A 26,609-nucleotide genomic window follows, 5' to 3' on the forward strand; every position below is an offset into this window, starting at 1 on the left:
ACTCTCCTGATAAGCAGGCAGAGCAAATTACACTCCCTACCTAGCACCTATCTAGGAGGGTGCTACATATATTTTTGGCAGCCAGAACTATTGCTAAATTCTGGAAGCAGTCGATGGTTCCCCTTGAGTACATGAAGAATAAACGTAACTAAATAATGATAGACTTACCTATATTCTCCGCATATTCTCCGCAATTCCACCAAGAAATTTGATGTGACATGAGATCCATGGATACGATATTTATCCTTACCCTAATGAAATTTTGACTGACTTATCCTTCTTTTCTTTCCTTTTCCCTGATTTACTCCCCTTTTCCTACCTTTTTTTTCCCCTTTCTTACAATTTTATCCTCTCTTTGCTTGTCTGATTTCCCTAAATGATTACAAAATATTTTGATGGAACATATAGTCCTATATTGATGATACATATAGAAATGTGGGGTTCCACTAGAAGAAAAATATAGAATATATATATATATATATATATATATATATATATATATATATATATACACAGAGAAATATATATAGAAATATATAGAAAAGTGGGGTTCCACTATACCTTTTTTTTTTTCTTTCTTTTCTTCTCATACTCATATATTGTCTTGTTATCTCTGACTGATAATTCTATCGAGATTACTCAATGCTGAGATTTCCCGGTTTACTGTTAGGAGATTCTATGTTTACGAATAATTGAAGGAAACACATTGCTGTACTTGTATTTGATTTAATACCTGTTTGCACTGTTGTTCAAAAATTGTGCCTTATCAGGCATTGTCTTATTACTTCAAGAAAAATATAAAATATGAGGTTGCATCGAGTAAAGTGATACCCAACACTCCATGTTTTAAAATTGCATGCGCCTGCGATATCGCCAAGAACTACGGTGCCCAAAAATCCCCATAGGCGACGCTTTAACCACTTGCCGACTGCCGCACGACTATTTACTGCAGCGGTCAGCCCCTCACAGGCAGAGTAACGTAGGGCTACGTCGCTAGCCTGTGAGGGTTTTTGGGAGCAAACGCGCGCCGCCGGATTCGCGCTCCCGCCCCGGCTCGCTCACGGACACCTCCGTGCGTGTGACCGGCGGACCCGATGTCTGCCGGGCACTCGCGATCGTCCATGACAGCGGGAGAAAGGCAGGCGGCTAATGTAAACAAAGCTGCCTGTCAGATCTCCCTGTGTAAGAATCGTGATCAAACGGTTCTACTATGTAGAACTGTTGATCTCTGTTCTTACACATCAAGCCACAGCCAATCACAGTTAGAAGCACGCCCCTAGGGACACCCTTAACCCCTCCCTCTCCAATACAGTTAACTCCTTCACTGCCAGTGTAATTTTTACAGTGACAGTGCATATGTATAGCACTGATTACTGTAGTAATGTCACTGGTACCCCCAAAAGTGTCAAAAATGTCAGTCAAGGGTCCAATCTGTCCGCCGCAATGTCGCAGTCTCGCAAAAAAAAAAAAAAAAAAAAATCGCAGAACGCTACCATTATTCGTTAAAAAAAAAAAAAACAACAAAAATCTTTCCCTTTGTTAGTAAACGCAATAACTTTTGCACAAACCAATCAAAATACGCTTATTGTGATTTTTTTTTACCAAACATATGTAGCTGAAAACAAATTGGCCAAAAATTTTAAAAATATTAGATTTTTACATTTTTTTGGGGGGGAAGTTCATATAAAAAATATGAAAAATATTGTTATTTTTACAAAATTGTGGCTCTTTTTTTGTTTATAGCGCATGATCAAAAAAAAAAATCGCACAGGTGATCAAATACCACCAAAAGAAAGCTCTGTTTGTGGGAAAAAAAAGATGTCAAATTCGTTTAGGTACAGCGCCGCGCGACCGCGTAATTGTCCGTTAAAGTCACGCAGTGCCGAATTGCAAAATACCCCCTGGTCAGAAAGGGGGTAAAATCTTCCAGGGGCTTAAGTGGTTAAAAGCGTGTGACAGCTCATCAATTTAGAGTTGCCGGCATCACTCTCACCGGCTCTACAAAACACACACAGGCTGGTGGCTGCTCCATAGTACATAGTATGCCCCAAGAGCTGAACTCGGTAAATCCTAAATCCACTTTTGTTGAGAAAAAAAACATTCCCCTCTGGGTGATCTCTGTACATTGCAGGGATTGTAACAAACTTTGTTGCAGATTCCAACCTTTTGTTATTCTGAAGAAATCATTGTTTGTTCCTCTGTGCTGAGTGGGTCTAATGGGAGTGGTTTCATAATTATCTATCAGCTGTGGCAGCTGCAGGGCACTAATGAGGAAAGCTGCTGGGCCTGCATCCCTTTAGACGTGTTCCTATTGGGAGTATCTCACCAAAAATGACATTTTTGTTGCAGGGGATGCCAGAAATCTGACTTGTATCTTATGTAGACTTCTGGGAAAATTGGTGAGCCAATCACACAAGCAGGAAATGATGTTTCTGGGGGTGTGGTCAGTATACATTCTGTGTACAGAACAGCTCCAGGCGGCCATATTGCATTACATTTTCAGAAAATTGCGGCAGATTGAAAAGGAAAGATCATTTTTAATAACATTCAATTACAATAGGATTTGTGTCGCAATTGTATACGCGATATTGTTTTTTTCTTTATTTGCTATTTTTTTTTGAAAGTGGAGTTACCCTTTAAATATTCTATTAAAAGGGTTTTATTTCTTTTCAATAAGTGCAAGAAATAACTGTTGATCCTGCAAAAAATTCAGTGCTATCCTGTGCCCTTTGCCTTTCCTATTATTAGTAGTGGTGTCCGCTCTGTGGACTACAGAACACCCCAACTCATATTAACCACTTCAATACCGGGCACTTTCACCCCCTTCCTGCCCAGGCCAATTTTCAGCTTTCAGCGCTGTCACACTTTGAATGACAATTGCGTGGTCATGCTACAATGTACCCATATAAAATTTTTTATCATTTTTTTCACACAAATAGAGCTTTCTTTTGGTGGTATTTAATCACCGCTGGATTTTTTTTATTTCTTACAAAAAAAAGAAAAAAAGACAGAAAAAAAAAAATAAGTTTTGAAAATAATAATTTTTCTCCTTCACTGATGTGCGCTGATGAGGTTGCACTGATAGGCTACACTGATGGGCACTGATTAGGTGGCACTTATGGGCACTGATGAGGTGGCACTGATGAGGAGGTACCAATATGCCACACTGATAGGCACTGATAGGTGGCACCGATAGGCAGCACTGAAAGGCTGCACTGATGGGCACTGAGAGGCGGCACAGATGAGCAGGCACTGATTAGCACTGTTTTTCATGTTTCTGTAATCAGGGCACTGATGATCAGTGCCCTGATTACCTGTCCTGGTCTCCCCTGTGAGAAGGAGCCGCTGATCGCCTCTCCTCGCCACACACTGACAGTGTGAGGGGGAGGAGAGCCGATAAATGGCACTTCCTCATTTACATGTGACCGGCTGTGATTGGACACAGCCAATCGCATGGGTAAAGAGCCACGTCATTGGCTCTATACCGAGATTGGGGTAACACCGTGTCCTAGCAAAACGGCGCGGCCACGATTGCCGAACTGCGCCCCCCCCCGCGGGCACGTGAGAGTGGCCGTTTTAGTGCGCCGTCATAGGACGGCGTCCCAGAACAATAGCTGCACCGCTCTGTCGTCATTTGACGGTGGGCGGGCAGTATGTGGTTAAAGGAGAGGATGCAGTGTCCATAGTTTTGAAAACCTTGTCCCCGGATTACAACGTTGCCTCTACCATAGAAACAGTACGGTTAGGGAGCGTTGTCACCCTACGACAGAAACTGTAACTGGTAGGATCACCAGATGAGAAAAAGAAACCTATAAGAAGAAAACAAATGCAGCCACCGCATCTAAGGATTGCTAAGCTTCAATATGCTAGGGGGTTAATTTACTAAGTGTCCATTCACACTACCGTGACTTGTCAGCCTGACAAGTCGCGGTCCATGCAGTGCTACTGGAGCCGTTCTAATAGGAGCAACACAAGTCGCTCCGACTTAGAAAAAGGGTCCTATACTACTTCGGGGCGACCTGGAGCAACTTGCATAGACATTATGTGAAGTCCGTGCAAGTCGCGCCGAAGTCGCGCTGTACGCGACTTCCCAGGTCACCCCCAAAGTCGGAGCGACCTAGTGTGAACTGGCACTTAAGGCAAACAGAATGTGCAATTTCTCCAGAGCTTAGTAAATGAGGTAAAGCTTCACCTTACAAAGAATACCCAATCACGTGCAAGGAAAATGATAAAAAAAAAACATTCTTACACCTGATTGGATGAAGTCAGCCGAGTTTTACTCATTTATCAAGCTCTGGATTAACCGCGCTTGCAAAGCACACAGTCTATTTAGCTTTCGTAAACCAACCTCTAAAAGTTCTTGTGTTTTCATATGCTTAAGAAAAAGCTGCGTACCTTCTTGGGGGTCGCTCGTATTTCCAGGCACCATGTCAGCATAAACTCCACAGAACATTTCTCTGGAATATAATTCGGTACAGAGGCTCCTAATGGACAGAAAAGAGAAAAAAAAAATTATTGATCTGGAGGACAGTGTGCAAAAGCCAGGATGTTTTTGTTATTTTTACTTCCCTTTGTAGCAAACATTGTTGAAGCTCCTTGTGAGGAAGAATTGAGGATATGCTCAACGAAACCCTCAAATCTTAATAAGTGTAGCACTACTCCCATGGGAGCTGCTGGTTACGGATTCCCCTGGGTTACCCATAGCAACAACTTGACAATGCGATGTATTCTATACATCCCCATTGAAGTCTTTGTAGACGAGCGCGTAGGGTACGGCGTGCTGACGTCACCACGCTGCCCGGAGGAACGGGCTACACGAGAGCTGGCCGGCTTATATGTTTGACAAGTGTTTCATTATTCTCCAATGTGTGAGTATGTTTTTAATGCTTATTTAATAAAAGGTCTGAATGGTATCACACTATTTATTCTCTTTTTTCCTGCACATGCATTGAGCTCCATCTTGTGGCTGGTATTGGTATCACCTTCCGGTATCTGGAGGTTTGGGCTGCTGTGATCCTGCCTGAGGGGCGCTTTGCGATATACCATTTATGCTCTACTTCCTTTTTCATCTGGTAAGGAGACAAGTGTGTTACCTGTGTGCAGCACTGAGGTGTTCAACGATTGGATTCCCTTTCTTCACCTTTGGGCATTCCTTTCTGGGACTTTATCGATCTACATGAACTTTTAGAATTATACGGTCCTTGACCTTATGACATTATTTACTGCACCACCCAGGTGCAATTTATCATCGTTTGTTTATGTATGCATTTTTGGTGGTATACCTTTTACATGTGTTAGCTACATGTGTGAGTGATTTCATCTGAGGTACCCATTTGATATTTTGTTTTTTTTCGAGAGCATCATCCTTAGTATCTTGATCTGGGTCAATAGTGCGGCTTTTTTTCCTATTTGTTCTGTTTTTGGTGCTGTCTCACCTGAAGCTGCCGCTTTCCAATACTGTATTAGCGCGGTTATCTCCTTTATATTTGATGTATTCTAAGTGCTTGGCTCAGTCAGAAAGCAATCCAGGGGATTGGGTTTTTGTCGTTTTATTTGAGAACTGGAATAGGAGAAGGGATGAGTGGGATACTCCAACTGGATAAACTATGAACAATTTCTGGGACTTCTGATTATAGCTGAATGCGGCAAGGCCACTGCTTCACTTTGCCACTATAGTGAAGTAGATACTTAGCGAACTATGCTGTGAATCACTCTTCAGGGCCCTCTTTTCCCTATTCGTCAGGGTTTTACACGGCACCACCTTTACTCCGACACCTGTGTGAGCTGACCCCTTTATCCTCTGACTTCTCTGGAGTGGCCCCCCTTCCTGGGCAGACCCTTTGGCAAGTCCCCTGGTACTCACGGACACTGTTTTTCCCAGAGAAAAAACACACAGAGCGCCTCTAAGTGCAGTATTTAATGATGACAATGGAAGCACAGAATGTAGTTATTCACATGAAAAGTTAGGTATCGAAGCCTTGTAATGACTCCGGTGGACCGTGGAGGGAGGCTGTGTAGTTCAAAATGTCCCAGAAAGATGGATGTTAACCGCCGATGAGATGGAACCGGTAGACGAGAAAGACTGGCCGGGCGTCTTCCGGGTTCGGCTGGTGTACAGGCACCAGGTAGGAACGCAGCGTACGCCACGTGACGTCACTGGAGCACAGGGTGACACCCGTCGTCTACCGGTTCCATCTCATCGGCGGTTAACATCCATCTTTCTGGGACATTTGGACTACACAGCCTCCCTCCACGGTCCACCGGAGTCATTACAAGCCTTCGATACCTAACTCACTCTTCAGGGCCCTACCTGGTACCCCCTTTGTCCCTATTCTTCAAGGTTCTCTACACGGCACCCCCTTTACTGTAACTCTCTGTGTGAGCTAGCTCCCTGATCCCCTGACTTTATTGGAGTGGTCCTCCTTCCTGGGCAGACCCTTTGGCAAGTCCCCTGGTACTCATGGACACTATTTTTCCCGGAAGACTCTGCCAGCAGCTCCACTGCACTGTAGAACAATCTTCAGGGACCTTCCTGGTACCCCCTTTGTCCCTATTCTTCAAGGTTCTCTACACGGCACCCCCTTTACTGTAACTCTCTGTGTGAGCTGGCTCCCTGATCCCCTGACTTTATTGGAGTGGTCCCCCTTCCTGGGCAGACCCTTTGGCAAGTCCCCTGGTACTCATGGACACTGTTTTTCCCGGAAGACTCTGCCAGTAGCTCCACTGCACTGTACTGTAGAACACTCTTCAGGGCCCTTCCTGGTACCCCCTTTGTCCCTATTCTTCAGGGTTCTCTACACGGCACCCCCTTTCACCGTAACTCCCTGTGTGAGCTAGCTCCCTGATCCCCTGACTTCATTGGAGTGGTCCCCCTTCCGGGGCAGACCCTTAGTACTCACCGACACTGTTTTTCCCGGAAGACTCTGCCAGCAGCTCCACTGTCAGCTTGACTGGATCCTCTGCAGCTCAGCTCCACACCTGGTTCACTAGGCCGGCCGCCTAAGACCACTTTCCTCAGACAACAGGAGAGACAGCCGTCCGCCTCCTCCTGGGACTCTGCTTCCCGCCAAAGATGCCCAGTCACATGTTCCCCCTGGCCCTTATGAGCAATTCTAGGATGCACTGCAAGAGTCCCTGCCCACTAGGACTCTCACAAAAGCTAATATGTCACTGGCTGGGTTTCCTCCACTGTCCAACAGGCTCCCCTATTGGATACAGTGGCAACACTCACTCAGACCCAGTGAATCACACCTGAGAACATGCAACAGGCAACCTAATAGATTAGGCTCCTCTGATAAGCAGATGGAGCATCCAATGCGTTTAAACCTAACTAGGAGGGTGCTACATCAGTAGATCCAAAGACACAAAAAAATGCTCAGTTTGAATTGTTGATGTTTATATGACAGGTCCACTTCATGCCACCTTACCAGCCAAGATTCACCCTCTCTATTTGTCATCTTTACCATCACTAAGAGTGAAAGTGAAAGAAAATCCAAAATTTTAGGTTGTCCCCAGAGCAGGAGTATAGGGGAAATCTTCCAATGGGGACACTAGTTCTGGGATTCCCTCACTGTTTTTGGCTATGGGACAGGAAGTGAAGGGAAATCTCCAGAATGGCACATGGATGGCAAAAAAACTGGCAGGGGCTTTATAACCTTCCCTTACTACTGTTGATTCCTGTCCATAGGACACAACTGGTTCGCAGAGTATCTCACCTCTTTTCTTTGTTCCAGATTTAACAGCCAAGCAGACCTGACATTTCCTCTTCTCAGCCACTCCAAGTTTATTAATGAGATCGTTCACTTCTTCAGGGGGATTCGGGCAAATAACGCAGAAGGCGTCTCCTGGCTGGAAGTCCATATCTGTATGCTGCAAAGAAAAAGATAGAAAACTGAGAACTAAAGTGGAACTTCACTCTCTCACTCAACATTGACTAGTTTTAACCACTTCAGCCCAAAGAGATTTACCCCCCCCCCTTCATTACCAGGCCATTTTTGCGATACGGCACTGCGTTACTTTAACCACTTTACCGCTATGTACCGGAGTACTACTGCGGCAAAGTGGCACGATCCCGTCTGACGATGTAGACCTACGTCACCAGACTCCTCCCCCTGTAGGCGGCGCTCGCGCGCTGCCGGAGGCGCGCTCCCGCTGTTTTCATTCACAGCGGGAGTCGGGCCAGGGGAGGAGCAGCGGCGATCGCCGCTGCTCTGCCCCGATCATCGGGGAATCCAGTTTGGAGATCCGCCCGCCTGTGTAAACAGAGCGGGCGGATCTCTTCAGTGACAGGGAGTGACAGATTGGAGTGTTCAGCATAGCTGGACATCCGATCTGTCCCTGTCTCACACAGTCACCCCCCCCCCCACACACGTCAGTAAGCACCAGGCATACATTAACCCCTCCCTCTCCAATAAAATTAACCCCTTCCCTGCCAGTGTAATTTTTACAGTAACAGTGCACATATATAGCACTGATTACTGCAGTAATGTCACTGGTACCCCCAAAAGTGTCAAAAATGTCAGTCAAGGGTCCGATCTGTCCGCCGCAATGTCGCAGTCCCGCAAAAAAAAAAAAAAAAAAAAAAAAAAAAAAAAAAATCGCAGATCGCCGCCATTACTCGTTAAAAAAAAACCCACCAAAAATGACATAAATCTTTCCCTTTGTTAGTAAACGCAATAACTTTTGCGCAAACCAATCAAAATACGCTTATTGCGATTTTTTTTACCAAACATAGGTAGCAGAAAACAAATTGGCCAAAAATTTTAAAAAAAATTGGTTTTTACATCTTTTTTGGGGGGAATTTCATATAACAAAATGTTAAAAATATTGTTATTTTTCAAAATAAACGCTCTTTTTTTGTTTATAGTCCAAAAAGTAAAAATCGCACAGGTGATCAAATACCACCAAAAGAAAGCTCTGTTTGTGGGAAAAAAAAGGACGCAAATTTCGTTTGGGTACGGTGTCGCATGACCGCGCAATTGTCAGTTAAAGTCGCACAGCGCCAAATCGCAAAAAGTGGCCCAGACATAAGACAGCAAAATGCTCTAGTGGTAAAAGTGGTTAAAGCGGAGTTCCGGCCTCAAAATCGATAAAATCGATTTTGGGCCATCCGCTTGCTGAGGGCCACCTGAAAAAGAAATGGATACTGGCAATTTTTTTTTTTTGGTCACTTACCTTATTATAGAAGAAAATATACTCACCTTCCTTCCTCTTCCTCCCTCTGCGGCCGCGGCCCGCGCCGTCTCTTCCGGTTTGCAATGACTCCTGGGAGCTGAACGTCATCGCTCCCAGGAATCAATGCGCCTTCACCAGCCCCGCTCGTCACTTCCGGTGCAGGCGCCTGCACCGGAAGTGACGAGCGGGGCCGGTGCAGTGCATTGTGGGACTCCGACGTCACACGAAGAGGGACGCTGCGGCTTCAGCTGCCCACACCTGAGATGGCAGCGCTGGAGAAGAAATTTTCAAGGTAAGTATTTCTTCTTGCAGGTAAGTGCGAACCGGGACAGATCAGAGGCTATCCATTATGGAATGTACTAGCCCTAAATGTCCCGGGGGGATTTTTAGCTCAAAATGACCCCCAAGGTCGGAACTCCGCTTTAACTGACAATTGCGTGGATGTGTGGCGCTGTACCCAAATAAAATGTATGTCAATTTTTTTCCACCAATAGAGCTTTCTTTTGGTGGTATTTGATCACCTCTGTGGTTTTTATTTTTTTGCGCTATAAACAAAAAAATTAAAAATTAACAACATTTGTTACTTTCTGCTATAAAACAAAGGCAATAAAAAAATTAAAATGTATTCATTAATTTAGGCCAATATGTATTTTGCTACATATTTTTGGTAAAAAAAAAAAAAAATCCCAATAAGTGTATATTGATTGGTTTGCGCAAAAGTTATAGCGTCTACAACCTATGCAACATTTTAATGCAATTTTTATTTTCTTTACTAGTAATGGCGGCGATCAGCGATTTATAGCGGGACTGCAACACTGCGGCGGACAAGCTTTTTTGGGGCCCAGTGACACCAATACAGTGTTTAGCGCTTAAAAGAAAATGCACTGTCAATGTACTGACAATGGCAGGGAAGGGGAGTGCTAACTAAAGTGGGGTACACACTAGTAAAAAACCTGCCGAAAATTCCCGTCCGAGGTAAAATCGTACGATTTTCGGCTAGTGTGTACACAACTTTCAGCAGCCGATGCCGACATTTTCAACGAAAAAAAAAACGGAGGGACAAACACCAAAGTTTTTATCATCCGTCCCCAGACGACTAATGTGTATGCAGTACGTCCGTGAAAGTTGCCGAAAGTCTGGGAACAAATGTCCCAAAAAAAAAAAATCCCCATAGTTAGAAACACGCCCCTAGGTTACCCATTTAACCCCTTGATCACCCACAATGTTAACCCCTTCCCTGCCAGTGTCATTAGTACAGTAACAGTGCATATTTTTAGCACTGATTACTGTAGAAATGTCACTGGTCCCCCCAAAAGTGTCAAAAATGTCAGTCAAGGGTCCGATCTGTCCGCCGCAATGTCGCAGTCCCGCAAAAAATTGCAGATCGCCGCCATTACTAGTAAAAAAAAAAAAAAAAAAACACAATAAAAATTACATAAGTCTTGTAATCAGTCCTGTACATAAGTCCTGTAATCAGTAAACGTGATAACTTTTGCGCAAACCAATCAAAATACGTTTGAGATTTTTTTTTTTACCAAATATATGTAGCTGAAAACAAATTGGATTAAAATGTTAAAAAAAATTATACTTTTAATTATTTTTTTTATTGGGATTGTTATATAGCAGAATGTGAAAAATCTTGTTTTTTTTTTTTTTTTTTCAGAATTGTGGCACTTTTTTTTGTTTATAGCGCAAAAAATAAAAATCGCACAGATGATCAAATACCACCAAAAGAAAGCTCTGTTTGTGGGAAAAAAAGGACATCAATTTTATTTGGGTACAGCGTCTCACGACCGCGCAATTGCCTGTTAAAATAATAAAGTGCCGAATCGCAAAAAATGGCCTGGTCATTAAGGGGGCAAATCCTTCCGGTCCAGAAGTGGTTAAAGTGATTTACCAACAAAATAAAAGCATGGAGGCATGGATTGATGGGAGAGCTTGCTTTGAATAATAAAAATGTATTAATTAAATTAATTGGTCTGATTGTCCAGAGGATTCTCGTCCCATTTGGGACAACTTTACATTGTAGCAAAGTGTCATTTCTTCAGTGTTGTCACATGAAAAGATAGAATAAAATATTTACAAAAATGTGAGGGATGTACTAACTTTTGTGAGATACTGTATAATTTAATTTTTTATTATTAAATCTTTCATTTCTACATTTCAAAGTATAACCGTGCATGCATTAAACAGAATAAGGAACAAAGCTTCCAAAAAAAAAAAACATGCAACCTAGAAGATATCTTTCACCATAAACACACCCCTCATATCTTTGTAAATATTTTATTCTATATTTTCATGTGACAACACTGAAGAAATTACACTTTGCTACAATGTAAAGTAGTGAGTGTACAGCTTGTATAACAGTGTACACCCTGGCAACAAAAGTGAGTACACCCCTAAGTGACAATGTCCAAATTGGGCCCGAAGTGTCAATATTTTGTGTGGCCACCATTATTTTCCAGCACTGCCTTAACTCTCTTGGGCATGGAGGTCACCAGAGCTTCACAGGTTGCCACTGGAGTCCTCTTCCACTCCTCCATGATGGCATCACAGAGCTGGTGGATGTTAGAGACCTTGTGCTCCTCCACCTTTCATTTGAGGATGCCCCACAGATGGTCAATAGGGTTTAGGTCTGGAGACATGCTTGGCCAGTCCATCACCTTTACCCTCAGCTTCTTTAGCAAGGCAGAGGTAATCTTGGAGGTGTGTTTGGGGTCGTTATGTTGGAATACTGCCCTGCAGCCCAGTCTCTGAAGGGAGGGGATCATGCTCTGCTTCAGTATGTCACAGTACATGTTGGCATTCATGGTTCCCTCAATGAACTGTAGCTCCCCAGTGCCGGCAGCACTCAGCCCCAGACCATGACACTCCCACCACCATGCTTGACTGTAGGGAAGACACACTTGTCTTTGTATTCCTCACCTGGTTGCTGCCACACACGCTTGTCACCATCTGAACCAAATAAATTTATCTTGGTCTCATCAGACCACAGGAGATGGTTCCAGTAATCCATGTCCTTAGTCTGCTTGTCTTCAGCAAACTGTTTGTGGGCTTTCTTGTGCATCGTCTTTAGAAGAGGCTTCCTTCTGGGACGACAGCCATGCAGACCAATTTGATGCAGTGTGCGGCGTATGGTCTGAGCACTGACAGGCTGACCCCCCCCACCCCTTCAACCTCTGCAGCAATGCTGGCAGCACTCATACGTCTATTTCCCAAAGACAACCTCTGTATATGATGCTGAGCACGTGCACTCAATTTCTTTGGTGGACCATGGTGAGGCCTGTTCTGAGTGGAACCTGTCCTGTTAAACCACTGTATGGTCTTGGCCACTGTGCTGCAGCTCAGTTTCAGGGTCTTCTTATAGCCTAGGCCATCTTTATGTAGAGCAACAATTCTTTTTTTCAGATCCTCAGAGTTCTTTGCCATGAGGTGCCATGTTGAATTCTAGTGACCAGTGAGAGCGATAACGCCAAATCTAACACACTGCCCTGGAGCTGAGCTGATGTTTTTGGGCACGTCTCTTTGCTGGAGGGGGGCATGTCTCTTTGCTGGAGGGGGGCACGTCTCTTTGCTGGAGGGGGGCACGTCTCTTTGCTGGAGGGGGGCACGTCTCTTTGCTGGAGGGGGGCACGTCTCTTTGCTGGAGGGGGGCACGTCTCTTTGCTGGAGGGGGCACGTCTCTTTGCTGGAGGGGGGCACGTCTCTTTGCTGGAGGGGGGCACGTCTCTTTGCTGGAGGGGGCACGTCTCTTTGCTGGAGGGGGCACGTCTCTTTGCTGGAGGACGCATCTCTTTGCTGAATATATGGGGATGTCTCTTTGCTTGATTGGGCTGGCTCTTTACTAAATGGAAACGTCTCTTTGCTGGATGGGCATGATTTTTTTGGGGTTGAGGGGGGCAGCATTTCATTCTTGCACAATATCTTGGGCCAGCCCTGGATTGGACACAGCTAATCACATGGTAAAGAGCCGCTGATTGGCTCTTTACTTCAAATCTGTGATCAGCAGTGTCCTCTGGGCACTGCGATCTCAGAGCACGCCGGCCACAATCCACAATGGGCACAATTGCAAGAACTAGCTGGCCGCGCTGTAGCGGTCATCCGGCTATAGCGTGGTCGGCAAATGGTTAGGATTTTCCCTCATTTCCTGTGCCAGTAATACCCTGGCATACACTTGGGGGGGGGGGGGGGGTCTCCTGATATGCCCCGGGTCCTCAACATGCCTCAGGGTCTCCCAATATGCAGTGAAGTAGTAAGCTATATAAAATGTTACAAAGATTCTGCCCCTGCCTTAGATGTTGAACCGAGAGATCATTACTGATCATTGTAAGATAAACTCACCGCTATGTCCAGCTCCAGCATTAAAGCGGTCTTCACAGCGCCCTCTGCAGTCAGACGCTTCGCCTGAGTGATCGGAACTCTGAAAACGGTTTCTCCCGGATAAAGTGAGGAGGGGTCGGTTTCCTGCAATCAGAGCAAATAAGACATCGTTATCTTGAATCACATTTACATAAAAACACAGAGGAAGCTCAACACAAGTGAAAAATCTCTGGCATCAATAATATACAATGCATCTGGAAAGTATTCACACATCCACATTTTGTTATGTTACAGCCTTATTCCAAAATGGATAATATTCATTATTTTCCTCAAAATTCTACAAACAATCCCCCACAACGTGATAGAAGTTTGTTGGAAATCTTTGCAAATGTATTAAAAAAAAAAAAAAATCCCATGTATATAAGTATCACACCCTTTGCTCAATACTCTGGTGAAGCTCCTTTGGCACCAATTATAGCCTCAAGTCTTTTTGAGTATGATGCTACAAGCTTGGCACTCCTATTTTTGGGCAGTTTCTCCCATTCTTTTATGCAGGACCTCTCAAGCTCCATCAGGTTGGATGGGGAGCGTCGGTGCACAGCCATTTTCAGATCTCTCCAGAGATGTTCATTAAATTTCAATGGCTGCGCCACTCAAGGACATTCACAGAGTTTTCCCGTAGCCACTCCTTTGTTATCTTGGCTGTGTGCTTAGGGTCGTTGTCCTGTTGGAAGATGAACCTTCACCCCAGTTTGAGGTCCAGAGCGTTCTGGAGCAGGTTTTCATGAAGGATGTCTCTGTACATTGCTGCATTCATCTTTCCCTCGATCCTGACTAGTCTCCCACTTCCTGCTGCTGAAAAGCATCCCCACAGCATGATGCTGCCACCACCATGCTTCACTGTAGGGATGTATTGGCCAGGTGATGAGCGATGCCTGGTTTCCTCCAGACTTGACGCTTGCCATTCAGGCCAAAGAGTTCAATCTTTGTTTCATCAGACCAAAGAATTTTGTTTCTCATGGTCTGAGAGTCCTTCACTTGCTTTTTGTTATAGGCTTACCTAGAGGCACAAACATTACGGGGGGTTTACAACCACTTTAAGCATGCATGCAGGAAAAGTGTACATAGCTGAGAAAACCCTTCCTCTCCTCCTGACCTCCAGTAGAGGGGTCCTTCTACACTGACCAACCAATGTAGAAGGGTCCTTCTACACTGACCTCCAACGCAGAGGGGTCCTTCTACACCGACCTCCAACGTAGAGGGGTCCTTCTACACTGACCTCCAATGTAGAGGGGTCCTTCTACACCGACCTCCAACGTAGAGGGGTCCTTCTACACCGACCTCCAACGTAGAGGGGTCCTTCTACACCGACCTCCAACGTAGAGGGGTCCTTCTACACCGACCTCCAGCGTAGAGGGGTCCTTCTACACCGACCTCCAACATAGAGGGGTCCTTCTACACCGACCTCCAACATAGAGGGGTCCTTCTACACCGACCTCCAACATAGAGGGGTCCTTCTACACCGACCTCCAACATAGAGGGGTCCTTCTACACCGACCTCCAGCGTAGAGGGGTCCTTCTACACCGACCTCCAGCGTAGAGGGGTCCTTCTACACCAACCTCCAGCGTAGAGGGGTCCTTCTACACCAACCTCCAGCGTAGAGGGGTCCTTCTACACCAACCTCCAGCGTAGAGGGGTCCTTCTACACCAACCTCCAGCATAGAGGGGTCCTTCTACACCGACCTCCAGCGTAGAGGGGTCCTTCTACACCGACCTCCAGCGTAGAGGGGTCCTTCTACACCAACCTCCAACGTAGAGGGGTCCTTCTACACCGACCTCCAACGTAGAGGGGTCCTTCTACACCAACCTCCAACGTAGAGGGGTCCTTCTACACCAACCTCCAGCGTAGAGGGGTCCTTCTACACCAACCTCCAACGTAGAGGGGTCCTTCTACACCAACCTCCAACGTAGAGGGGTCCTTCTACACCAACCTCCAGCGTAGAGGGGTCCTTCTACACCGACCTCCAACGTAGAGGGGTCCTTCTACACCGATCTCCAACGTAGAGGGGTCCTTCTACACCGATCTCCAACGTAGAGGGGTCCTTCTACACCGACCTCCAACTTAGAGGGGTCCTTCTACACCGACCTCCAGCGTAGAGGGGTCCTTCTACACCAACCTCCAACGTAGAGGGGTCCTTCTACACCGACCTCTAATGTAGAGGGGTCCTTCTACACCGACCTCTAATGTAGAGGGGTCCTTCTACACCAACCTCTAATGTAGAGGGGTCCTTCTACACCGACCTCTAATGTAGAGGGTAACACAGAAAATTGTATTGCATCCTTACACCATTTTGAAGTATCCCCTTTACATTAGAGGCCGGTGTAGAAGGACCCCTCTACATTAGAGGTTGGTGTAGAAGGACCCCTCTGTATAACTAAATAAATGAAAGTAAGAAAAGTCACCTTTCCATGGCAGTCCAGAATCTGTACTTCCAGGTAGGGGATGGGCAGGCTGGGCACAGTGAGGCTGCACTGGCAGAGAGGAGGCACTGAGCGGACAAGCGATGGCGCAGCTTCTGTAGAAGTATCTGGAGCATCACCTTTTGGCAATGTAGTATTTGGTGTCGGTGAGATGTTAAGGTTGATCTCCTTCACCCGAAGGTCCAGATTTTCCGGAACATTTTGCACATTCTGATCACCGACCGCATTCTTCGCCTCCTCAGTCTTCTCTGGTTCGTCCGGTCTGTTCATAAATTCTCTATTTAGCGCGGCCCAAAGTCCTTCTATCCAAGGATCTACAACCAGCTCCAGGCTGAAGCACAGAATAAAAATAAAAATTAGTTAGTTGGGCCATTTTAGTCGAACCACAAAAAGATTATTGCTCTCTATATTGTTCAATAATAGAATTTTCCTAAAAGCAGATAGAAACCCAATCATTAAAATCCTATAAAGCTGACTTAACAGGAACAAAAGTGTTAAATATATTCCACAAGAAATATAAATCCACTTTGAGAGTACCAAATGCCTTTGGAAATCCAGATAAGATCTATTATGATGGGGCCGTATGTGGATTATTTATTTGTTATGCCACACTCGGGTGTCCTACTGTTCAGGGGGGGCTTCTTCTCCCATATGGTAAAGTGGTAGTTGTCTCACCCAGCGCCTAGGGGCCCCCTTTGCTCTAAATCCACAAGAAAAGCGGTAAAAACGCCGCTCCAGGTGAGAGCAATCCACCCAGAGGAGTAACTGGAACCTTCAGGGCCCCGATGCAAGAAACCATGAAGGGCCCTCCGGACTCCTGGCCTTCCCTTCAAGCCTGGGGCTCTTCCCACTGATCCTGGGGCCTTTTACTCTCGTTGCGGGGCCCTTTATTACTGTCCCGCAGCGAGACCCTTTCACAAGTTCTGCAGTGGGCCCCCTTCCTGCCATCTTTGGGCTTCCCCAAGGTGGTGGAATGCCAGGGCCGGTTGCAAGTGTTTGCAATCCTGGAAGTTCACCACTGGTGTCAGTCGTTTTTATTTTTTGGTATTTTAATTGTATTATTTTTTATCATTTTATTTTATTTTTTTACAATGTCACTGACTATGACTCTGTCCATTCAGAAAAGGAAGGAGCTGGTAAATTACATATTTAACGACCCCTTCCTGGTTCTCTATTGTGACACATCCCCTGCAGCAGCCGGCAGGAGAGGGGAGGGAGCACAGTAGGGTGGGGGACCAGGGGAGCAGACAGGGGCTCAGAGACAGTAGAACACAAGTGAACTGGATAGGAGGAGCGGCGGGGGCAGCATACAGAGGAACCAATCTCCTCCATTTTCCTCCTGCAGCTACAGGAGGAAAAATGAAGACAGTGATTTCTCTACATGCTGCCCCCGCCGCCCCTCCTATCCAGGTGTACAGGGGAGCCGCACAGGCCCCCTGGAGCATGGGGCCCGGTTGCAATTGCAACCCCTGTAGTTATGCCCCTGAATCCACCCCTCAGTAACCAAGTCCAGTCCGCGGTCTGGGCAAGTCCAAAGTAAGCAAGAAGATTTGACCTCACTCCAGCAAGTGAAGGATAAAATAAATCTCTTTATTGCTTGTATAAATCGGGCATAACACGACAGACGAACCAAAAACAGTTGACGTGTTTCATGATTTAAAATCGTTTAATCATAACTTCCCCCTTCTCTCTATGCCAGGACTGGCTGGGCCTTGGTTTAACAGGACATATGGATCGCATATTTCTTTATGTGCGATCCTCTTCCTGTTTGCGTACCAGTCTGGAACGCAAGCGTTCAGCCTCCAATGCATCGGTGGCGCGATGACGCGGGACGCCGCGCGCCATTCCGCCGGGGGGGGCCTGACACACGCTGGTCATTACTGAGACGATGATCGCGTCCATCAGGGATGGCCCGTCCATTGGGGGCGCAGGGGCAACGCCCCCCCTATCCATGCATCTGGCACCCTAATCTACATGCTGGGCGCCTGATGCATGGATTCCAATAGGGGATTTTTGTTGAAGCACGTAATTAGAACCAGAGGCACTAATAGGCTTCAAAAAAGGGTGGGCTCTGGTCCCAGTAGTGTTTCAATAGCAAATTAATATTCATTATTGTCACACTGACTCTCCTCCCAGCCAATCAGGAAGAAGGTTGTGAGACCCCTTTCCCAATTGGCCAAAAATAGAAGCAATCTTACCGGCCAGTGGCCAGGAAGAGGCAGAAGACACATGGCTGGAGGAGGACACCGGCTCAGCCATCCAGCAGTCCCCGGCTCAGTCGCCTGCCAACTGATGACTGACCCAGGTCAGTGCGCATTGGTTTGCTGCCCCCCCCCCCCCCCTTCAATTACCGAGCACCAGCTGCCACTGGCGTCCCTTACACCAATCAGCCAGATGATCCTCATTATCAGCGTAGTAGGTGACTAATCAATTATAAAACCCCCACCTCTCCGGGCCAGACTGGGACTGCACTCAGATGGTGGTGGTGACTGCTGCAAGATAGATATGGTACCACAGACAGGTAGGACCCTATTATATGCACGTCTGTCTCTCTCCCTAGCTGCGTAACACAGCTTCTGCTGAATTTCTAGGGCAGGAGTTCCCAAACTGTTGGTCGCGAGCTGCGTTTGAGTGGGTCGCGCTGAGAAGGAAATCACTGAGAGCGGGCCCGCTTAAATTGTGCTGTGCGAGCCCGCGCAAACTACAGAGAGCCAGAGCAATCAAATCGCGATGGATTCAGGACCCCACCCATGCAGTTTACGGAGGCTGGTCTGCATTTCCCGCGAGGAGGATACTTGCATCAGTATGTATGTGGGCTGTTATGTTAGATATGTTCATGGGGTGCAGAGCCAGCTCCTCTGTCCTGCTGGGCAGCGGTGGTGGCTAGACTGGCGGCGGGATTTTCTCAGCTATAGCAGGCAGAGACGGCATCCTCGGTGTCATAGGAGGACCAGGTGGCCCGGGGGTGTCATTAACATGGCAAGTGACAAGCTACATCTGGTGACAGGTGATGTGGCAAGTGACAAGCTGCATCTGGTGACAGGTGATGTGGCAAGTGACAAGCTGCATCTGGTGACAGGTGATGTGGCAAGTAACATGGCAAGTGACAAGCTGCATCTGGTGTTAGGAAAGGTGGCAAGTGACAAGCTGCATCTGGTGGCAAGTAACATGGCAAGTGAAAATCTGCATCTGGTGACGTGGCAAGTGACAAGCTGCATCTGGTGGCAACTAAAATGGCAAGTGACAAGCTGCATCTGGTGACAGGTGATGTGGCAAGTGAAAAGCTGCATCTGGTGACAGGCGATGTGGCAAGTGACAAGCTGCATCTGGTGGCAAGTAACATGGCAAGTAACAAGCTGCATCTGGTGACAGGCAACGTGGCAAGTGACAAGCTGCATCTGGCGACAGGCAACGTGGCAAGTGACAAAATGCATCTGGCGACAGGCAACGTGGCAAGTGACAAGCTGCATCTGGTGACAGGCAACGTGGCAAGCTGCATCTGGTGGCAAGTGACGTGGCAAGTGACAAGCTGCATCTGGTGACAGGCAACGTGACAAGCTGCATCTGGTGGCAAGTGACGTGGCAAGTGACGTGGCAAGGGACAAGCTGCATCTGGTGGCAGGCGACGTGGCAAGTGAAACGCTCAGGGCAAGTGATGCTGATTCTGCATTATGGCGAGTTGAACAATTTCATTTAATATTACAATGTAATAATAGGAATGATGCGCTTCAATCATCCTGACACCATATCAAACATGGTGCCGTGATGATTAAAGCGCTAATACCAGCCATTGCCCTGACAAATTGCCCGCAACAAACCGCAGCGCCCCTCCCGAGACTAGACTCTGGATCCGCCTCTGCTTGTGATCCAACTCAGCTCCCTTTGATTGGCAGCCCCATGCGCATATAGGGGTCTTCCCATTGTGTGCACCTATCTGGCAGTATCAATCTTGTATCTAACTATGATGTGCAATACGGTTGTCAAATTTTGTGGGTATAATGCAGCCTATGTAGTATTCTACTGATTATGATACTATTAATGTATGATATATGTATTATATAACACAAGTCTGTTATTACAAAGTGCTGCGTAAACTGTCGGCGCTATACAAATCTGATATTATTATTATAACAATAATTACTCTGTCACTAATAGCACATATTTGTGTTTTAGAAATGATCAGTACCCATTGTGGCACCTCTGAAGAAGGACTGGACAAGTATAGTCCGAAACATGTTAGGTGGTTAGATATCTGTGCCCAACAGTCCAGGTGGGGGCACTCTTGTTACAACTTCTTGCATGATATCTAGGGTACTAGAGATTGTTTTAGAGTAATTCTTTGTCCTCAAGGACTAATGTTTGTAGGTCTTTTTATACTTTTCATTATGTTAAAAGAAATACTATTATGTGTTTTACATATTGGTCTGTTTCCTATAGTCCATGAGGGGTGTAGTAGCAGTTGTTCTGAGTATAATTGGAACTTGCAGACCCAGATATTGCCTTATAAACGTAACATTATTATGCTATTCAATATAGGACTTAGGGTTTTGCTGTTTGCAGGTGTCAAGGGCCTGCTAAATATAAATGATTCCGCTTGCCCAAAAGAAATCACCCTCATGCCAGGGGCCCCTAATTATAAAATTATTCCACTCACCAAAAAGAATCATCCATGAGTCAGGGGCCCCCTAATTATTTATGATTACACTCACCCAATACGATCATTCACGTTTTAGGAGCCCCTAATTATAAATGATTCTGCCAGAATTATCTACATTTCGGGGACCCCCTAATCATAAAAGATTCCACTCACTCAATCATCTACATATTGGGGGCCCCCTAATCATAAATAATTCCACTCACCCAATAGGAACATCCACGTATCAGGGGCCTCCAATTATAAAGGACTCTGCTTAGCCCAATAGAATCATCTACATATCGGGGGCCCCCTAATCAAAGGATTCCACTCACTCAATTCCAATATGTAGATGATTCTATTGGGTTAAGCGGAATCATTTATATTATACGTGGATGATCCTATTGGGTGAGTGGAATCCTTTACGATTAGGGGGGCACCCCCAATATGTAGAACTCCACTCACCCCATAGGATCATCCACGTGTCAGGGGCCCCTAATTAAAAATGATTCTGCTTAACCCAATAGAATCATCTACATAACGGGGGTCCCCTAATCATAAAGGATTACACTCAACCAATAGGATCATCCACGTATCAGGGGCCCCTAATTAAAAATGATTCTGCTTAACCCAACAGAATCCTCTACATATCGGGGCCCCCCTAATCATAAAGGATTCCACTCACCGAATTGGATAATGAACATATCAGGGGCACCTAATTAAAAATTATTCTGCTTAAAACAATAAAATCATATACTTATCGGGGCCCCCTAATCATAAATAATTCCACTCACCCAATAGGATCATCCACGTATCAGGAGCCCCTAATTATAAATGATTCTGCTTAACCCAATAGAATCATCTACATATCGGGGGTCCCCTAATCATAAAGGATTACACTCAACCAATAGGATCATCCACGTATCAGGGGCCCCTAATTAAAAATGATTCTGCTTAACCCAACAGAATCCTCTACATATCGGGGCCCCCCTAATCATAAAGGATTCCACTCACCTAATTGGATAATGAACATATCAGGGGCACCTAATTAAAAATGATTCTGCTTAAAACAATAAAATCATATACTTATCGGGGCCCCCTAATCATAAATAATTCCACTCACCCAATAGGATCATCCACGTATCAGGAGCCCCTAATTATAAATGATTCTGCTTAACCCAATAGAATCATCTACATATCGGGGGCCCCCTAATCAAAGGATTCCACTCACCCAATTCCAATATGTAGATGATTCTATTAGGTTGAGCGGAATCATTTATAATTAGGGGCCCCTGATACATGGATAATCCTATTGAGTGAGTGGAATCCTTTATGATTAGGGGGGGCCCCAATATGTAGAACTCCACTCACCCAATAAGATCATCCACGTGTCAGGGGCCCCAATTATAAATTATTCCGCTTAACCCAAAAGAATCATCTACATATTGGGGGGGCCCCTAATCATAAATAATTCCACTCACTCAATAGGATCAGCAACGTATCAGGGGCCCCTAATTATAAAATGATTCTGCTTAACCCAATAGAATCATCTACAGGTCCCTCTCAAAAAATTAGCATATTGTGATAAAGTTCATTATTTTCTGTAATGTACTGATAAACATTAGACTTTCATATATTTTAGATTCATTACACACAACTGAAGTAGTGCAAGCCTTTTATTGTTTTAATATTGATGATTTTGGCATACAGCTCATGAAAACCCAAAATTCCTATCTCAAAAAATTAGCATATCATGAAAAGGTTCTCTAAACGAGCTATTAACCTAATCATCTGAATCAACTAATTAACTCTAAACACCTGCAAAAGATTCCTGAGGCTTTTAAAACCTCCCAGCCTGGTTCATTACTCAAAACCGCAATCATGGGTAAGACTGCCGACCTGACTGCTGTCCAGAAGGCCATCATTGACACCCTCAAGCAAGAGGGTAAGACACAGAAAGAAATTTCTGAACGAATAGGCTGTTCCCAGAGTGCTGTATCAAGGCACCTCAGTGGGAAGTCTGTGGGAAGGAAAAAGTGTGGTAGAAAACGCTGCACAACGAGAAGAGGTGACCGGACCCTGAGGAAGATTGTGGAGAAGGACCGATTCCAGACCTTGGGGGACCTGCGGAAGCAGTGGTCTGAGTCTGGAGTAGAAACATCTAGAGCCACCGTGTACAGGCGTGTGCAGGAAATGGGCTACAGGTGCCGCATTCCCCAGGTCAAGCCACTTTTGAACCAGAAACAGCGGCAGAAGCGCCTGACCTGGGCTACAGAGAAGCAGCACTGGACTGTTGCTCAGTGGCCCAAAGTACTTTTTTCGGATGAAAGCAAATTTTGCATGTCATTCGGAAATCAAGGTGCCAGAGTCTGGAGGAAGACTGGGGAGAGGGAAATGCCAAAATGCCTGAAGTCCAGTGTCAAGTACCCACAGTCAGTGATGGTCTGGGGTGCCATGTCAGCTGCTGGTGTTGGTCCACTGTGTTTTATCAAGGGCAGGGTCAATGCAGCTAGCTATCAGGAGATTTTGGAGCACTTCATGCTTCCATCTGCTGAAAAACTTTATGGAGATGAAGATTTCATTTTTCAGCAAGACCTGGCACCTGCTCACAGTGCCAAAACCACTGGTAAATGGTTTACTGACCATGGTATTACTGTGCTCAATTGGCCTGCCAACTCTCCTGACCTGAACCCCATAGAGAATCTGTGGGATGTTGTGAAGAGAAAGTTGAGAGACGCAAGACCCAACACTCTGGATGAGCTCAAGGCCGCTATCGAAGCATCCTGGGCCTCCATAACACCTCAGCAGTGCCACAGGCTGATTGCCTCCATGCCACGCCGCATTAAAGCAGTCATTTCTGCAAAAGGATTCCCGACCAAGTATTGAGTGCATAACTGAACATAATTATTTGAAGGTTGACTTTTTTTGTATTAAAAGCACTTTGCTTTTATTGGTCGGATGAAATATGCTAATTTTTTGAGATAGGAATTTTGTTTTTTCATGAGCTGTATGCCAAAATCATCAATATTAAAACAATAAAAGCCCTCTAGTTCCTCCTGTTTTGAACTGTATTGTAACTGTATTGTCTTCCTTCACATTGTAAAGCGCTGCGCAAACTGTTGGCGCTATATAAATCCTGTATAATAATAATAATAAAAGGCTTGCACTACTTCAGTTGTGTGTAATGAATCTAAAATATATGAAAGTCTAATGTTTATCAGTACATTACAAAAAATAATGAACTTTATCACAATATGCTAATTTTTTGAGAGGGACCTGTACATATCGGGGGCCCCCTAATCAAAGGATTCCACTCACCCAATTCCAATATGTAGATGATTCTATTGGGTTGAGCGGAATCATTTATAATTAGGGGCTCCTGATACGTGGATGATCCTATTGGGTGAGTGGAATCCTTTATGATTAGGGGGGCCCCCAATATGTAGAACTCCACTCACCCAATGGGATCATCCACGTGTCAGGGGCCCCTAATTAAAAATGATTCTGCTTAACCCAATAGAATCATCTACATATCGGGGGACCCCCTAATCATAAAGAACTTCACTCTCCCAATAAGATCATGCACGTATCAGTGGCCCCTAATTATAAATGATTCCGCTTAACCCAATGGAATCATCTACATATCGGGGGGCCCCCTAAACAAAGGATTCCACTCACCCAACAGGATCATCCATGTGTCAGGGGCCCCTAAATATAAATGATTCTGCTTAACTCAATAGAATCATCTACATATCGGGGCCCCACCAACTAAAAATTATTGCGCTTACCTGACAGAATCATCTACATATGAGGGGCCCCCTAATTATTAAATGGTTTCACTCACCCAATACAATCATCGGCACATCCGGTGTCATAGAAGCGTTTTGCTCCCAGTTCTTGGAGCCTTCTGTCCACAATTTTTCCACCGTTGCAAAAGAAGGTAAATTCCGAGTCGCCGAGGGCTGCAAACCAAAAAAAAAAAAAAAATTAAAAGCAAAAGCAAAGTTGGGACTTTACATAAGGTGTGACCAGACCTTTCATGCAACAGGGATGGAGACTCCGGTGGTCAGGAGTCTTATTTAAAGTCCCAAATTCCCTTCCCCCATAATCAAAAAAAAAAAAAAAAAGTATAACCAAAACACTTATTCTCTAACATGAAAATGAAGACCTGTAAGTATCTTCAGACTAGGAGTCCTTTAAGGTCCCCTTCACTTAAAAGTCCCACTATTTTGTTGCCGTGATTTTACCACAATTTTGATGCGATTTTGACTGGGCTTGAAGCAATGCCTATGTCTTTGGACCTCAAAACGCATTACAATTGGGCCAAAGTAGTGCAGGGACTACTTTGAAGTCGGTACGACTTCAAGTTGCACAGATATGAACAGTACTCATTGGAAATAATAGAGAACGACTTGTCATGCGATTTTGCAGTCCCAAATCGCAGGACAAGTCACACAAGTGTGAAAGGGGCCTTAAATGAATCAGATGCACAAATATTATTAAATACATTTCTTAACCACTTCAGCTCCAGAAGGTTTTTTTTCCCCCTTAACCACTTTACCACCGGAGGATTTTGCTGTCTTACGTCTGGGCCACTTTTTGCGATTCGGCACTGTGCGAATTTAACTGACAATTGCGCGGTCGTGCGACGCCATACCCAAACTAAATTTACGTCCTTTTTTCCCCCACAAACAGAGCTTTCTTTTGGTGGTATTTGATCACCTGTGCGATTTTTACTTTTTGCGCTATAAACAAAAAAAGAGCGTAAATTTTGAAAAAATAACAATATTTTTCACATTTTTTTATATGAAATTCCCCCCAAAAAAATGTAAAAATCAACATTTTTTAAAATTTTTGGCCAATTTGTTTTCTGCTACCTATGTTTGGTAAAAAAAAAAAAAAAAAAAAATCGCAAAAAGCGTATTTTGATTGGTTTGCGCAAAAGTTATTGCGTTTACTAACTAAGGGAAAGATTTTTTGTCATTTTTGGTGTTTTTTATTTTAACACGTAATGGCGACGATCTGCGATTTTTTTTGCGGGACTGCGACATTGTGGCGGACAGATCGGAGCCTTGACTGACATTTTTGACACTTTTGGGGGTACCAGTGACATTTCTATAGTAATCAGTGCTATATATATGCACTGTTACTGTAAAAATGACACTGGTAGGGAAGGGGTTAATTTTATTGGAGAGGGAGGGGTTAATGTATGCCTGGTGCTTACTGACGTGTGTGGGGGGAGGGGACTGAGTGACACAGGGGCAGATTGCATGTTCAGCTATGCTGAATCCTGCAATCTGACCCTGTATGTCACTTAGGAGATCCGCCCGCTCTGTTTACACAAGCAGGCGGATCTCCACACTCGATTCCCCGACAATTGGGGACGAGCGGCGGCGATCACCGCCTCTCCTCCCCTGGCCCGACTCCCGCTGTGACTGAATACAGTGGGAGCGAGCCTCCGGCGGCGCGCGCGCGCCGCCGAGAAACGGGATTGTCTGGCGACGTAGGTCTACATCGTCAAGACGATAACGAGCCACTTTGCCGCAGTAGAGCACTAGTGAGCAGACGGCGAGTGGTTAATAACCAGGCTATTTTTTGCGACTCGCCACTGCGTTGCTCTAACTGACAATTGCGTGGTCCTGCGGCGCTGCACACAAATAAAATCCCCCCCGCACAAATAGAGCTTTCTTTCGGTGGTACTTGACCACCTCTGCGGTTTTTATTTTTTGCGCTATTATAAACAAAAAAAAGAGAGACAATTTTGAAAAAAAAAAATATATATATATTTTTTACTTTCTGCTATATAACATTCCCAATAAAAAAAGAAATAAATAAAACTCAAAACTTTTTCATCAATTTAGGCCAATATGTATTCTGCTACATATTTTTGGTAGAAAAAAATCCAATCAAGTGTATTTTGATTGGTTTGCGCAAAAGTTATCGTGTCTACAAACTATGGGATAGATTTATGGACTTTTATTTATTTTTTTACTAGTAATG

The 26,609-nt window shown here is 45.1% G+C and overlaps 1 protein-coding gene across 2 annotated transcripts in view; it reads right to left on the reverse strand.

The window, feature by feature from the left end:
* The window catches only part of MTRR (5-methyltetrahydrofolate-homocysteine methyltransferase reductase), an 87,082-nt gene that overhangs the window by 37,562 nt on the left and 22,911 nt on the right, over positions 1-26,609 (reverse strand). For both annotated transcript variants that reach the window (XM_082257504.1, XM_082257503.1), the window contains exons 4-8: positions 24,454-24,571; positions 15,959-16,307; positions 13,516-13,638; positions 7,716-7,869; positions 4,396-4,484 (exon numbers count right to left, since the gene is read on the reverse strand). In XM_082257504.1, the coding sequence (XP_082113630.1) occupies positions 4,396-4,484; positions 7,716-7,869; positions 13,516-13,638; positions 15,959-16,307; positions 24,454-24,571 (833 nt within the window). The remainder of the gene's footprint in view (positions 1-4,395; positions 4,485-7,715; positions 7,870-13,515; positions 13,639-15,958; positions 16,308-24,453; positions 24,572-26,609) is intronic.

The sequence above is a fragment of the Pelophylax lessonae genome (genome assembly GCF_965119305.1).
Source record: "Pelophylax lessonae genome assembly, chromosome: 5".
Classification (NCBI taxonomy): Eukaryota; Metazoa; Chordata; class Amphibia; order Anura; family Ranidae; genus Pelophylax; species Pelophylax lessonae.